The sequence below is a fragment of the Aphis gossypii genome, chromosome X, assembly GCF_020184175.1.
Source record: "Aphis gossypii isolate Hap1 chromosome X, ASM2018417v2, whole genome shotgun sequence".
NCBI lineage: Eukaryota > Metazoa > Arthropoda > Insecta > Hemiptera > Aphididae > Aphis > Aphis gossypii.
In genome coordinates this window covers 30,386,508-30,403,119 of record NC_065533.1, presented here as the reverse complement: position 1 = coordinate 30,403,119, position 16,612 = coordinate 30,386,508, and the positions used below count along the sequence as shown (strand labels likewise).

At 23.7% G+C, this 16,612-nt stretch overlaps 2 protein-coding genes across 3 annotated transcripts; one reads left to right on the top strand and one right to left on the bottom strand.

Moving 5' to 3' along the window:
- The first annotated feature begins 212 nt into the window (after nt 1-212).
- On the top strand, nt 213-10,988 carry LOC114123254 (cysteine-rich with EGF-like domain protein 2). 2 transcript variants are annotated; one of them, XM_027986158.2, is made up of 9 exons: nt 215-531; nt 6,272-6,415; nt 6,478-6,624; nt 6,687-6,875; nt 6,948-7,119; nt 7,285-7,422; nt 7,485-7,580; nt 7,749-7,785; nt 9,294-9,505. In XM_027986158.2, the coding sequence occupies exons 2-9, from the start codon at nt 6,284-6,286 to the stop codon at nt 9,316-9,318; spliced, it is 936 nt and encodes a 311-aa protein (XP_027841959.2). In that variant the 5' UTR covers nt 215-531; nt 6,272-6,283; the 3' UTR covers nt 9,319-9,505. The 2 variants fall into 2 exon arrangements, with proteins under 2 accessions (XP_027841958.2, XP_027841959.2); XM_027986157.2 differs by lacking the exon at nt 7,749-7,785 and having other exon boundaries at nt 213-531; nt 9,294-10,988.
- Nucleotides 10,989-11,162: 174 nt separating this feature from the next.
- On the bottom strand, nt 11,163-15,204 carry LOC114123260 (RNA transcription, translation and transport factor protein). Its single transcript, XM_027986165.2, has 5 exons — nt 14,989-15,204; nt 14,014-14,238; nt 13,856-13,951; nt 11,628-11,788; nt 11,163-11,561 (listed from the first exon to the last, which is right to left on the bottom strand). Exons 1-5 carry the CDS (start codon nt 15,047-15,049, stop codon nt 11,355-11,357), a joined length of 750 nt encoding a protein of 249 aa, XP_027841966.2. The 5' UTR covers nt 15,050-15,204; the 3' UTR covers nt 11,163-11,354.
- Nucleotides 15,205-16,612: the final 1,408 nt, after the last annotated feature.

Genomic DNA, 16,612 nt, shown 5'->3' with positions numbered 1-16,612 from the left:
ACAGTCCAAAGTTTAATCTATCTAAATATAATAAATTGATATTAAATATAATTGTAATTAATTAGTGGTAACGGAATAGCGAAATGAGTAAAACCACAATTATAGGAATACCTAGTTTTGGTTTAATCAATCGATATTTAAAAATTATCACTTATCAATCACACAAATCGATAGTATAATATGATAGTACCCCACTCCCAACCAATCAATATTTATGCGGTTTATTATTTACGATTACTCTATGCCCTATGGTTTTACATATTTCTCTCCTCGTTTGCTTACGCTTTTCACCTGCGTCCTGCACGTTATCAGTACCGGTCTGGTTGGGCCACGTAAATATTCGTGTGCCGTCGAGTCGGAATAATAGATGGGGTTTTGTGCGGAAACAAAAATCGCTATCGCTATGCAACTTACATGTTCCGATCGAGTGTTTTAAATAATATTATTATTCTATAGGCATCACACGCCCAACTACTTACTTTTTTATCCATTCTGTCCCGGAACTTTCAGGATTTCTACTGTCAATAGTTGGTAAGTTTTACACACTCCTTACATATTTTTTTTTTTTTTTTGTACAAGTTTATTGTACATGAGTGATGAGTATTGACACTTACTGATGCATCATGCTAAGCAGCTAAGCTGTAATTTATAAATTCACTTACTGAAGACTTGTAGAATTTTTTTAAAATATAATTATGTAGTTTTTTTTTAATTTAATATTATATACTATAACCAGTGGTGCAACCATAGGGAACATTTCAGAAATTACAACCCTCCTTTTGTTTGATTTTTTTTTAAACATCAGTTCAGAAAATAGTTTACCTTGATAGTTTAGAATAAAAAAAAAAAGTCTCAACAGTTTATGGAAGTTAATAATGCAAAATATAGGCTACAATAGTGTGATGTTAACATGTGTTCTAGTTTGCTCACCTAGAAACAATTTGCCATTACGCAAATACAAATAATATATCAACAACCAACTTAGAGGCTAATTACAAAATTCTATTTTTATTCTATACTCTTCAGTTTCTAGAACAATTAAAATCTTAATAAGTATTTTCTTGAATATAAGGGAAAACAAAAATGTTTTAATTGTTAAAAAGATTATCAAAACAGAAATAATAACCCTAGTAACAATATCTGAAGAAACTTTGAAGACTTAAAGTTATTTACAGTTTTATTATAACTTATTTATTAATTATTATCAAATAACAGTACTTAAAATTTTTATTCCTAGTTTATAAAATTAACTTATGCTATTAAATAAATATTTATTAGTTAGTGTATTCAAATCGCCTGTAACAACTAAAACCAATTTTTTTTTACTGTAAACCAGACTTTTATTTAGTGGTTTTCTAATTTGTTACAAATAGGTTCTCAATACCACAAATCAGGACTTGTAGTAAACTTCATGAAAATATGTATGCAAAAGTTCATTACATTTTCTGAAAATATATGCATAACATTAAAAATAGGTTAAATGCATGTAATTATGCAACTAAAATTATATAATTTATATGCACAAAAAGTTATGTTAAACTGTATTAATATGCAAATATTCAATTAAAATTCCTACATAAAAAATATAAAATAATAAATCAAGTACCTAAATAAATGTTCACATTTTAAACAAACAATTAAATGAGCTCATTAATTCATAAAAGAAATAGAGTTCTTTTTCCAGTATCTTATTTTTGTAAAATGAATAATGATTATCAATTATAATTGAACTCGTGTTTGTACACATAAATTAAATTGATTATTGGCCATACAATTATTCTATATTATATAAATCAAATGTTTCTTAAAAAAAAAATGTTTTCCTTAAAATATATGTTATAAAACTATTAGTAAAAAACCTAAGTAAAAATATTTAATTTTTTTTTGTTTTGTATCTTTAAATTTGTAACTACTAAAACATATTATTTTTATCTTATTTGGCAATTATATGGTCTATTAAATTAAAATATACTGATTTATTAAGTCCAGAGCCTACTTATTACACTATCAGTGATTGCTAATAGTTACAACTAAAGAGATATTATTTTCATATTATGTCAATTTAAATTGAAGGTACTTTTTAATATTATGACAAAATAATTTAAAAATTTAATACAAAGTTCTTTATAATTTAGTCTTTTGGTGATTCAAAAATTATAAGGCATTCGTGTAGCAGGTGATCTACCGCAGAGGGGTGATCTGCGAATTCAGGACGAGTGATCTACGTTTTAATAGTATAAAAACACATTATATTTTTTTATTACGAGTACGTCATATTATACAAATATTCGTTAAATATAAAAATAAAAAATAATTAGCTAAATATAATAATAATTTCAATTACAGTAAACGTTTTTAATATCATTTAAAAATTTTAAAAAAGTATTTTCAACATTAATTGATCTCCACCATGCTTCAATCAGATGTCGAGGTAAAAGTTCCGGTGTAGTGCCATGCATTTTTCGAAGTATTTTCATTTTCAGATGTGACCAAACGCATTCTATTGTCTGGGTGTTGGCTGCTGTTAGTGGGTCGACAAAGTTTTTAGAATGGTTTACAGTCAAGTGATTATAACCTGTATTTTGTAAAATTGTATATGGTTTCCATTCATCTGACATTATTGTTGTTCCTGGGAGTATTTCTTTTTCAATAATTGGAATAAGTGTAGCTCTATCTCGATGTTCAACAACAAAAAGTTTTTCAAGAAAACCATCATGCCGCCAACACATTCCAAAAACCCAAGGTCCTTCTACTCGTTTGCCATAATTTCTATTCCTGTTATTAGGAGGAATATTTTCAGAATCAGAATCAGAACTATCGTTGTCCGTCAAATTTGCACCTCTATGATCACCCAGTAGAATCCTGCCTCTATTATATTTTCTTTTCCCTTGTAGTTATGACTCGTCAATTTGAACACATTCATTAGGTCCACCCATAGGTTTCCGATTTTCATAAATAGTACAACACACATCGCGGCATAAATTGTACCAGTCTACCACTGTTTTATTAGAACGTCCTGTAAGCCGACAAACGTTTACAATACTCATGTCTTCTGACCAGTAAAAAACTAACTCTAAAATTTGTCCCAGCGACAATTTAGAATTACATTTATTATTCAAATCCGTATAAGTAAAAAATTTATTGTCTTGACGCAGAGACTGGAATGTTTGGCATCCTTTTTTAACGCATCTTAAACTTTGGTACTCACGTTGTTCACCAGAAGCCAGTCGTTTTTTTCTGATCACAATTTTTGTTTTGGAATCACATTTTTTACAATTTGGCGTTTCACTGTCATTCGGAAGTAAATTGTGAAGTTGTAAAAAATTTACAGTTGATTTTTCATCAGCAATTATTTTATAAAATTCAAACGCACGCATTATAGACAATCTCCGACCAACGAACAATTTGAAACTAACCTATCCAGCAACATTGCTAATGACTCGTAGTCATATTGTAAATGTCATTAATCGTTATCGCAATACTGTCCCACTGCGGTCTGCGATAATGTGCGAATAATAATAGTATAATATAATATAATATAATATAATATAATAATTGTAGATCACCAATTACACCTTGTATACTACGGTAGATCACCTGATACACCTAAAAAGAGGTAGTAGATCACCTGCTACACGAATGCCAATTATAAGAATACTTGGCACAATTTTTTTTTATTAGCATTTGAAGTACAAATATTGACGAAAATTTGTCAAAATCATAAATATTTGCAAATTATTTTGTAGTTAATCGTAAAATTTATAAAAAAAAATTGTATAAATAGCTAAGAGTTCAAAATTTAAAAAACTTAAATAACTAATTTAATAATTAAAATAAAAGGTAACAATGTTATTGAAAAAAACATAAAACTAAAAATATTTGAAATGAAGACTACTAACATTTAACAAATTGAACAATTTTCTTATTTAAATTAATTCTCAATCAAGATAAATAAATTTCAAGATTTAATAATACTTTTTGGTAAACTAGAACTCTCTAATATAAAACAAAATATTTAAAAAGATTATGAAAACATATTGCAACTGTTGAAATTTATTTTTATTATAATTTACTTTTAATTTAATAATTTTTCACAAAGATTTTAATTAATAAAAATAATGCATGCATATATTTTATCTATTAGTGCATACAAAGTCAATCTTTAATTACCACATTCATCCAGGGTAAAAATCAATAAATAAATAAGTAATTTATTGTTTATGAAATAACATTTATTAATTATAAGAATTAGTTTGTACCTAACCTAGGTATACTTATAAAAGATACATACATTATTATTATTATACATTCATTTATATAAACTATAGGTACATTTTTTTTTTTAATTGTTTATTATTACTCTGAAAAAATATAATTGGTGATTGGATTTATAACCATTATTACATCTACCTATTAGTTATATTTTAGTATCAAACATAATGGGTAAGCCATAATAAATATAAATGCATTTTTATAGTTGCATCCATTGAAAATCCCAGCCCTATTTATAATTCAATATTATTTGTTAAGGAATTCATATAAGCTTTGCTACATTTTGGTGACATACACATTTAAAAACAACAGTGATATGAGTACTGCAGTCTGTATATAGTGTACAATTTTAGCTTTATGATTGTGGAATTATTTATAATATATAGAACATGCATAAAAAAGAGTACAATACTACGTGTCTACATTATATGTACCATTTTCATAAATCATAATATAATAATCTTTTAGTATCAATGTATAGTGTAGACTGTTTGATAGGTAAAACTTATGCTCTAGCAGTCTACCTTATTAAACACTTATTTAATAAAAACATCCATTTATTTTGGTATCTAATTTTTACATTTATCAGTAGGTATAAACTTTGAATTGTACAATTCTAACTTATTTCAAATGTGTACTAGAAAGTAATAGTTGTTAATTGTTAATTACTAGAGCAAAGGTATCTTTTTTTTTGTTTTGGGTGTTTTAAAGCGATGACCCGTGAGTATAAAATGTGTTTTGGGTAATACTGATTATTTTAAAGTATTTTTTTTTTTAACAACATTAATCTAAAATGCATTTTTAGGACATTCTTGACGATTTTAGTGCATTTTCTTAGTTTTTAGAGAATTTATCATAAAATGAACGAAAATTGTTGTGATTAACAAGAGATTTTTGGCAAACTGCCGACAGTTTGAATAATAAATAATATAGCATGACAAGTTATCGTCAATAATATTTTTATCATATAACTAGACCTTGATAAGTATTACTGATTTAATAACCAATTAGTACGTCCAGAACTAAACAAGTAACAAATACTATAGCAACAATACCCTAAAAATATAAAAAAAATGTTCCAATTTTTAAACTATAATAAATATATTTTAAATGTATTTTTATTGTGCATTTTGAGTTTTTTAAGTCATTTTTTTATTTTTTAAGGGCATTTTTGAGATTTTTAAGGTATTTAAATCCCAGCCCTATTAATTACTAATTACACAAATATTATGTGATTCATTTCCAATTACAAATTACTTAAGAAATTGAATTTGTATACCTAAATAAAAAGTGCCCAACCCAGACAATACTTCATATTAATCTGGTAAAATAACATTTTTGCATTGATTTTATAATACTTGGATTTATATAGATACATATATCCTAGTATACTTTAATTTTTGCTCTTTGAGATAAATCATATTTTAATTATTAATCATATTCTTTTATCAAACAACTATTCATGATTTTAAAATCTGACAAAAATGCAACGTAGTTGAAAATATCTTTTTCACATAATTTCTTGTCAAATTAAAATAACATTTTTTAAAAATTATATTTTCTATACATCAAAACACTCCAAAATATTTTGCTATAGAATATGAAATAAAAAATATATGTCATCACTCATCATTCTAAAGGTAAAAACTTGAATATTTTTAAAAATAAAAATAATTTTTAAAAATGTTAATAGATTTTAAAGTAATGAATGTTGTTTGATAAAATAATCAAAAGTATATATCAAAACAATAAATAAATATGTATTTACTTTTTGTTTATGTAAACTAACTTACTAAGTTTTAAATTGTATTAAATGTAATTGCAGAGTTATTGTTGTTGATAGAATAATATAATGACAATATATAATTAAAACAGTCTAAAAATTCATGAAAATGATTTACTTCATAGTTCAACAGTTCATACTTTAATATCAAATTTAATTTTAGGTACCTATCATTAACTATTTTCAACATTTATTATTTTTTATAAATTATTTCAGATATTATTGATAATGCTCTTGTTGTTAATGCTTCCAATTGTTCAATTAATACATGGTTTAGATGTTTCTAAATTTGTTCCAAAAGTTTCTGCTGATAATTCACCTTGCAAAAGTTGTAAAATATTAATTCAATCTTTTGAAAAGGTAAAATAAAAATATAAACTGTAATTTTGTGAATATATGTTTAAGATAAAAATGTATTTTAGGGCCTTGAGAGAACTAAAAATGGTCACTTTGGTGGTGGAAATACAGCATGGGAAGAGAAAAATCTATTGACTTATTCAAAAAGTGAAATAAGATTTGTGGAAATCCACGATTCACTGTGCACTGAACTATCTCAAGACCAAGATATGGTAAAATAAAATAATTGCCTATATTTTTTATAAATATCTTGGTAAAACTTATTTTTCTATAGTGTTTTCATTTATCAAGTGAACATGAACATCATTTAAAAGAATGGTGGACAGATGGCCGTCAAGAAGATTTATACCAATGGTTTTGTGTTGACAAATTAAAAGTATGTTGCCCCCCAAAACATTATGGTCCTGAATGTTTACCATGTACAGGTTATCCAAATGTTTGTAATTCTCATGGAACTTGTAAGGTAATACAGTTTTTAATAGCCTTTATTATTTAATAAATATTAGTATTTTTAATGACATTTATTCTATGCCAGGGCGACGGAACTCGAAAAGGCAATGGGTCATGCAAATGTAAAAATGGTTATGAAGGTACCAACTGTGATCATTGTGCAGATAATTATTTTGTCATACTGAAAAATAATACCTTTACTTGTGAAAAATGCCATAAATCTTGTAAAGATAGCTGTAAAACTTCCGGGCCAAAAGGTTAGCTTATACATTGGTTAAGTATTATAATATTATCAATAATCATATTACATAAATTATACAAATTATATTATTGATTAACTTTATCTTTTTTTAATTTGAATTTATAAATTAGGGGTTTATAACAATTAAATTATGGTATATAATATATAATTGTATGTACAGGTTGTAATGAATGTAAAGATGGATGGGTGTACATGGGTGAAGGTGAAGGTTGTGTGGATGTTGATGAATGTTTAGAACAAGATGTTTGTACTTCACAACAATTTTGTGTTAATAATGATGGCTCATATTCATGTTTGAGTAAGTATTAAAATGTTGACTTATTAATTTAATATGTTTTATTTAAATGTACTCATTTGCAGGCTGTGATCCATCATGTACAGATTGTTATGGTGACGGAAATGATATGTGCTATAATTGTGCTTCAGGATACATCATGAAAGACAGAAAATGCATAGGTAGATTTGTTTTTTTAGTTAAATTTTTTATTTTCTGAAAAAGTATTTTAAAATTAATTAATGATTATGAGTATGCATGTTTAAGAATCACAATATACAATTATTAAAGCATGTGTAATACTCTTATGCTTTAGTAATGATTTTTTTTGCACGATTTTTACATTGTAGATGCTAGTGAAAGCTATGAAGTCGAAGAGAAAACTGAGTAAGTTGTGTTTTAGTTCTTTAGGTCAATGGTTAATAGTTTAATTTTTTCTATTAGTGGTCAGTGTTTCCTAAATGTTTATAAAATGATACCAACACCCATTAGAATATTTAGTATAAGTAATTTATGTAAAAGTCATTATAATTCACATATAACAATATGTAATTAGGAGCTGAATTTGATTCTACTTAAACTGCATTTACACATTAGCTACTTTCATTTTATTATCCATACTAATTTAAAAATTGTGAATAACTTAGGAATATAATATTTTGAAAAATATTTTTAATTGTGTATTTTAATAAAAAATTAAGTAATTATAATACAACACTTATGCCAAAATACTTATTGATTTTCCTGTGTACAGTTTTTCATGACTAGTTATGTTATATAAATTTTGTACAAATTAATTATTATTTTTTTTTATCTTCTTTTATTTTGCCATTTACTCCTAATTATAGGGGTACTTATTTTTTACTCAGACCAACTATTTTAACACCATTCTTTATTCTGTATTCTCAATATCCATTTCTTCTTCCTTTCTTATGTTAAGTTTCATAGCCAATCTCACTGTCTATTAGTCATCTCTCCTCATAAAATAACAGAACCATCTCAATCTATTCTTTAATTTTGTTTACAATTGGTGACACTCCTACACTCTCCTTAATGAATTCATTTTTAATTCTTTTCTATCTAATCATTTTACTTATCGATTTTCCATTGCTCAACATTCCCATCCTTACAACATTGTTGATCTCACAACTGCTTTATAATTTCTACCCTTTAATCCTTACATCATCTTTTTGTCATACAAAATACTTGAACTTCTCTCTGTCTTAATACGTCCACTCATAATCTTATTTCTAACATCATATTTTGAAACATCCATTCTTTTAAATCACCTATCTTAAGTAAGTTCTTAAATCTAAGAATCACGCTACTTCATCTATTACATTAATAATTAATTACATGCCTTACCCATCAACTTCTTTATTATATCCTCCAATATCATATAATTAATATATTTAATTATTTCATATTATATTATTCTATAGACTCATGACATTCTTAATTAAAATTATGTTCTCAATTCTAATTTATATTATTTTGAGGTTTAATAAAAAATTTTAATTGAAGTTAAATTATTCTACTTCAATTTATTATAAAATATTTCTTCTCTAATAAATAAAAACTTTCTTTTGTGAAAAAAAAATTTCAGGTTTGATATTTAAAGATTTATAATAATTGTTCTGGCATTTGTTTTATCGAATAAACTAACCCACTAATATTTTATTAATAACTTTTCACCCAACAATCTATAATAATTAGTACCCATTTTTTTGAATATTTAATTACCAATAGCATTCATTTTTATTAAGTTATTATAAATTCATATTAAATTTTTAGTTATTAATTTATTATTATACATTATATTAATCTCATAATAGTTTCTATTTGTATAATTTTTTTCAAAAAAAATATCTTTAAATATAATTATTCTGTTTTAGTGGACACCAAATGGAGGAGCTCTGATCAATCTCGTTATCTAACATATGGTGGCCTAGGAGTAGCAACAATAATTATTTTCAGAATGAATACAACTCTTGCAAGTATTGTTGGAGCATTTATAGCAGTTTACATTATGGTTGCTGAGTATATAATGAATGAATTATATAAATAACGAAATAGAGTTTAATATACTAAGCAATGTTTTCTTCCATTATCTGTATTTAAAATTATATATTTAGTAGTTTTCTATGTTTGTCCAACTCGTTTACCCAACTAAGAAATAATAATTTTAGCATTGTAAAATTACAGTTTATTGATTAAAATAGTTTTTATTTTGTTATGGTTAATTATTAAACAGTACAAAACAAAAAATATGGACATAATTTATTAAAATCCGATTAATTTATACAAACATAAATTTATTTTTCATTATGTATTTATTAGATTAATTAATTTAAAAATTATAACCTTAAAGACAAAACACTCAATTATAAATTATAATACTTGAATAAATTAAATTTAAAAAAAAAAACATTTTTTTAAGATAAAGTACATTATTAAATAACCATGGAATTATTATATTTAATTTTTTTGAATATTATAGATTTAATTTTATTAAATATTATAGATTTAATTTTATTAAAAATTATAGATTTAATTATATTAAATTAAAAAACTCAAAAGTTGTTACCATTATCTATTAAATACACAATTCAACAATAATTGCTTTCCATATTTTATAAATTTAAACTCAATAGTTAAACTAGAATAATAAATTATAGATAAATTTAAATTACATAGTTAAGAATTATAGATTTTTTGTGTTTTAATTGAAACAGAAATAGCATTAGGTATTTGTTTACATTTTTAACAAAATTAACATATTCAATTTGGCTAAAAAAAAATCTTATTATTTTTAAATTATACAATTAATTTAGAATGTAGTCCAATTATTAATACTTTCTTAGCTAATACTCTTTAAAAATATATTATATTTTCTATTATAAATTATACTATAGATGCTTAAATAACAAAATTAAATGTTTGTATCAATACTAATCATTAGTATTTCTAACGCATTATTGTTGTTTGAGTATAAAATTGTTTTTAAATATATATATTTTAGATTATTTATAAAGTATTAGACGATTCAGTTACAATATTCAAAATAGCACAGAAAGCAGTTTAATGTGGTTAAAGTGTGTATTTAATGTTAAATGGCAACACTAATTTTTATCTAAACCTATCAATACTGAACTATTATTTTACTAATTGAATGATCCATTAATTAAGTTAAATTTTAAATTTATATATCTAAAATATTTTTTGCAAATACTATGTTTTATATTCTCAAATTACCTAAAGTAAATATTTTATTATGTTATTCTTTTTTTTTTTTTTTATCATTTCATTTGGTTTATTAATTTTTACTGTACAATCTATATATTTAAATTAATTAAATAAATCTATTTATTTTGTGATATTTTTTGCCTTCAAGGTTATAGTATTAAAAAAAATTATTTTTTAAGCAAACGAGGCTGATTAGTATTACTTTATATAATTTCTTTGAAAAAAAAAAAATGCTTTAGAATTTGTGATGATCACCTAATCTAGTACAGTTTGAAGTACACCAATTTTATGAATTGTTGTTTTACCCTAATGTAATTAAATTAAATAAAACAAAATTCTACAAATTGTGTGTTTTCTTAATTCATCGTATTCATTTTTCCTGTATTAAAATGTATTGTAGAGTATTGTTTATCTACACGTCAATAATCTACAATGAACTTTTTAACATTAAATCTGCAATAAATCATTATTTTCTTAAAATTGTTGTTTATGTTATTAACTAATACATTAAAGACAGGTTGTATTTAGAAATAATATTTTATTTTAAAAACATAATTTCTGAATTTAGTTTTCAATTTATGATGAAATACATAGGTACAAAAGTACATATAATTTTTAATTATTTATACACTAGTAATTTTTACCATTTATATACATCTTACAGCTTAATCAAATATAATAATAAAAAAGTAAATTAAAAGTATTTTTATTCAATATCCCACTTTCCCCAATTTTGTATCTGTTTTTGGATCAGAAGTAACTTCCTGCATACCAACTATACATTCATTAATACATGTTTGAAGATCGCGTAACCTATGTAACTGTGCTAATCTCAATACCTTCATTGCATGTAGAACAGTTGGATCTTTGGATTCAATCTTATGACCTTTTACTTTCTCCAAAGGAAAAGCTTCTCCCTGCGTAAATGAATATTATAATATAATAAAAAGTATCTATTATACATGCATAATGATTTAATATACCTTAGGTAATATTGTTGATGGATTTTTTATTGCTTCTTCGTTAAGCCTTTTAGTGATGAATTTATGAATAGCTTCTAATGTAATTTTATGATCTGGATGCTTAGAAATATTTAATAAATCTGCAAGTTTCTCAATACCTTCCTTGAAATCACTGCTGTTAACTAAAAATTACTTAAATTCAATATTTTGTAAACTAAAACATGATATATTTTAAAAACTAACTGGATTAATGGCTTACCAGAAACTACAGAAAAGTAGCAAAAACTATTTGTCTGATCATTACAACTTATCAATAAACAACTTATAATGAGCCAAAAATGAAATCACCTATAACTTTGTTGCTTTGTTTAAGACTCAAAATATCTTTTATTGATTACATAATACGAGGGACGTCCAGAAGGTAGAAAGTAAGGTCATAAGGGCTGTATAGGATGAAGGGAATTTTGTTTTTCAATGGTATCACACTGGTAGGTAGAGGGATTCTAATGTAGATTAAAATATTCTAAAATTTGAAATTAAATTTTAAAATTTATTTGGGCATTGGGCTTTAACTTTTACATCAAAAAGTGTATACATAATATAGATTTTTCATTTTTATTCATTAATTGATTTGAATGTAACAGAAAGTAATATTTATCAATCAAATTTGTTAATTTTTAAATTGTTTAATCTATTGCTATCTATTAAATTAAATATTAAATTAATAATTTACACAATTAACTATTTAATTAAATCACTATAATAAATTATTTAGTTAGTTATTTGATTAAACGAAAATTAAAATGTATGTGAGGATATTTAGTTATTTCTTAGTGAAATACAGACTTAAAAAAAAATGAATTAGTGAATTATTTTGTAGTATTTTATGTAATCCATCATTTTTATCAATATTTTTTCTAGGCTCTTTTTTTTATTTGTACATAGAACCATACTTTAATGATAAAATGGCCTTTATTATAGTAAATTAATTTGTTATTATTTTTATAAATTATTAGAAACATCAGTATCTTTATAAATAATAACAATATTATTATTTTATTATCAATAACAATTATGAAATTTAAACAATTAACTTGTCAAAAATGTATTTTATAAGCTATTTAGTTAAAACCTGATGAACCATAATTAATTATGATTATATATATTTTTGCTAAATTATATTCCTAATTATAAGGTAGAGCAAGTGTAGTTATTGGTATCTTTGGAAAAAATCTGTTTTTATATTATTTTATTTTGTATTCAACCTGGTAAAAATGTATTAAATAAAAATATACGAAAAAAAATTGTGACTCATCCACCCTACTACCCGGACTTGGCACTATTAGTTTATCATCTTCTCAATAAATTGAAGAAGTTTTGGGTGGATAACAATTTTAAAATGACCAAGAGGTCCAGGATGCTGTCAAAAAATGGTTTCAGGAGGTAAAACAGAAGGGATATACAAAAACTGGTTCCTAGGCTTCAAAAATGCATTGATCTAAAAGGCGATTATATAGAGAAATAATGACACTTATCACGTAAATTTCACTTAAATATATTCATTTTTCAATTTTTAACTGTCATAACTTTACTTTCTGGATGTCCCTTGTAATTTTGTTTAAAAAAGTACTTTTCATAATAATATAATACAAATATTAAGTATATTATTAATTATTGCCCAAAAAAAATGTTCATATATTTTATAAAACTGGTAATTATAAATAAGAACTACTTTAATTTTACATACTGGGTAAAAATGATTAAAGTCAGAATGTCGATGCACTATTTATTTTCTTTCTTAGACCAATCTAGGACCAACTTGACATTAATTTTAGTATTATAGTTAATTGATCTATTATCAATCTTAAATTTAAAAATATTATCTTTGTTCTAACAATAGCATTTTTATGATATTTCAGTTTGTATGCAAATTATAAGTATAGATAATATAAAAAAATTTCACTTTAAAATTTAAATATTTAAAAAAAAATAGTTTAAGAATACAGACAATGTTTTTAACTTCAATTTTTTTAATAGCTTAATTCACTCTTATACTAAAGCAAACAACACAAAATTGGTTTTCCTGAACACAAATCTCTTATGTTAATATGTGTCGGTCAAGAATTTTTCGATGCGACTACTTGTTATTTAATAAAAATTATTAAAACTATATTACGATAAATTTAAGATCATTATTATTTTATAAATTAATAATGTTAGATAAAATAGTATTTAAGTAAAATGATTACCGTCAAGATTGTCGATTGGATTATCAGATGGTATAATCATTGGAACATCAGTAGAAACTTCAAGAGTTTTTTTTGTTTCAGAATCAAATTTATTTTCTAAAAAATGTATTAACAAAAATACTTAATTTTTAAAATATAAATATTAAGTTTATATTTACTTTGTTTATTGTATATAAGTCGAATTGCCACGCCTAATAACCATTCCAACTGATCTATAGGTTCAGTAGTTTTAATTGGACTAGAACATGATTCACAATAGTTTTTGAATGCTATGTCCCAAGAAGAAGAATCAATATTCTGTAACTCTGTTCGTTTCTCTGGTACATAAGTATGTAATATATTCTCCTCCAACCATAAAATTAACATCCGGAAACTTTTTTGATCTAAATTAAGAAATAAATAAAATTAAAATTTATTAATTATTTATAATATTTTACAAATTCAACATTTTTTTACTGGCCTAAAATTATTAGCTTAATTTAAATTATTTTCTTTGGGGTTTTCCAGTTATAAAAGTCATAGTTAAGTCACTTAATTATAATGTAGTCTAATTTTTCGTTTTTTTACTCATATTCTAAAGTAATATTTTTCTGGATATTTATAAATATAAATATTGGAAAAATAATGAATATTTTAAAAGCATTATATTTAATTGCACATTGTCCTAAGCCATCATGTAAAATTACTTAAGTCTAGATTTTTTAAAAAGAAATAATAAATATGTTAACAAATTCAAAAAAAAATATATTATACTTATAGAAATTTGCTTAAATAAAAAATAGGCATTCTATTAAAATTGTAAAATAAGTTTTATTATGCATGATAATTGATTTTTAAAATGTGCCTACACTTATTTATAAGTTGAAATATAATAAAAATTTAACTTAACCCTATCTTGAAATAACCTACAAAAAATCTTAAATTTTTGTTTTAAGTTAAAGAACATTAATTTATTATTTGACTTAATTAAAAAAAAATACTTGACAATATACCTAAACATTAACAATAATTGTACATGCATTAACCACACAGCATACATTTAGTATTTGACAAATCTAATGAAAATAATAACTTCATTATTATCAGAACATAAATAATTAAAACAAGTATAGTATTAAAATACAATAGTTTACCGTTCACATCAAACACTGCAGCCAATGGGTAACCTACGGCTTTCACCTTGTTGATAGACATTTCAAATAAGAGTTCAGTAGATTTAACAGTATACGATTATAACCACAATAGAAACTTCAATGTTTTAATAATTTATTAGTAGTCAATATTGAAAAAATAAACATCAGCTGTAATAGCTATTAGCTTAAACTAAAATTTTGGTCATGTTAAGTGATAATATTATATTATCGTGATTACAAAATACAAATTTCCACTCCAATGTGGTATACCTTTATATATATGTATATATATATATTGTTATATTAGTAAAAAGTTTGAACAATTTTTATCAAAAACATGATAAACGCCTCCATCGTGGAGGCCAATAGTATTGATGATAATAAATAATAATCGTAGACTGATGGGCAGTAGATTTAATATAAAAACCATATAAAAAGCAATAAGAGAATTACTCTGAGGAATAACAATTTTAATAACTGCCATTTACGAGTCAATCGCAATTTTAATTTACCTATACAAAAAGTTGTTTTATGACATTAAATTGAGACTTTCATAACTTCATAATTATAATTATTAACATAATAATTAGTATGATTTACAATTCATGTGACTAATCGAGTACAATCAGGACCACATTTAAATATAAGGCAAACTAGAATTTTAACTTATACTAAGCAGTGAGCACATAAATTGTTTATAGAGTAAATAAATATTAAACATTTAAAAAATATAACTGTTTTATACCTACAATTGAAGTGTCAACTAAGTTTTCTCCTTTACTTGATAGGTGGTTGTAAGAAGACTAGTTAAGAAGCTTATAAAATATTAATATTGAATTATTGATGCATTTCTAAATAATTTGGAAGCAACCTTTTGTTATTAATTATTATAGTTATAAATTATAGTAGTATAATATTTTTATACAATTAAAATTTCTTTTTTAATTTTGAGCAGAACAATGAATTTATTGATTTTACAATGATGTTTTTATTGTGTTTAGGTAAACTAAAAATAACCAATTTTCATTATTGAAGTACCTAGTTTTGAATAATAAATTGGATCTAGTTTGTATTTTAGTAATGTCAAAATTAAATAGTATTTTTCAAAGTAATCAATAAAAATAAAAAATAAAGTTAAGGATAAAAGGGAATTTTTACACAATCTAGTTGTTGACAAATCAATTTGAAATATTTTTGGTAAAACTAATTTATGTTTAAAATTGTATGTGTTTATGTATGATCTTTTTTTAATGCATAAAGTTTTATTTCTATAAATGTCGATACATTTTTTTCGCAAAAACGCTTAGTCAAAATGCTGAAAAAATAAATACAATATTTTGTACAAGTTACTTTTATAGATTTGTTAAAATATTTAAAACTCATAAGCACAATTTCTCTCTTTTTTTAATCATTTGAGGACTTGAGATTTATAGTTTACCAAATTTGTCAAAATCACGAAAATCTGAAAAAAAATTCCAGTTAATAATTTAACATGAAGTTTCTTGTAAATAGATACCTAGTTTATATAAGTACCTACTTAAACAAATCTAAAAAAAGTAAAAATAAATAAGTAGGTAAAAGCATATTTCAAAAATTTTTTAGACATTTATTAATTCTTAATTTA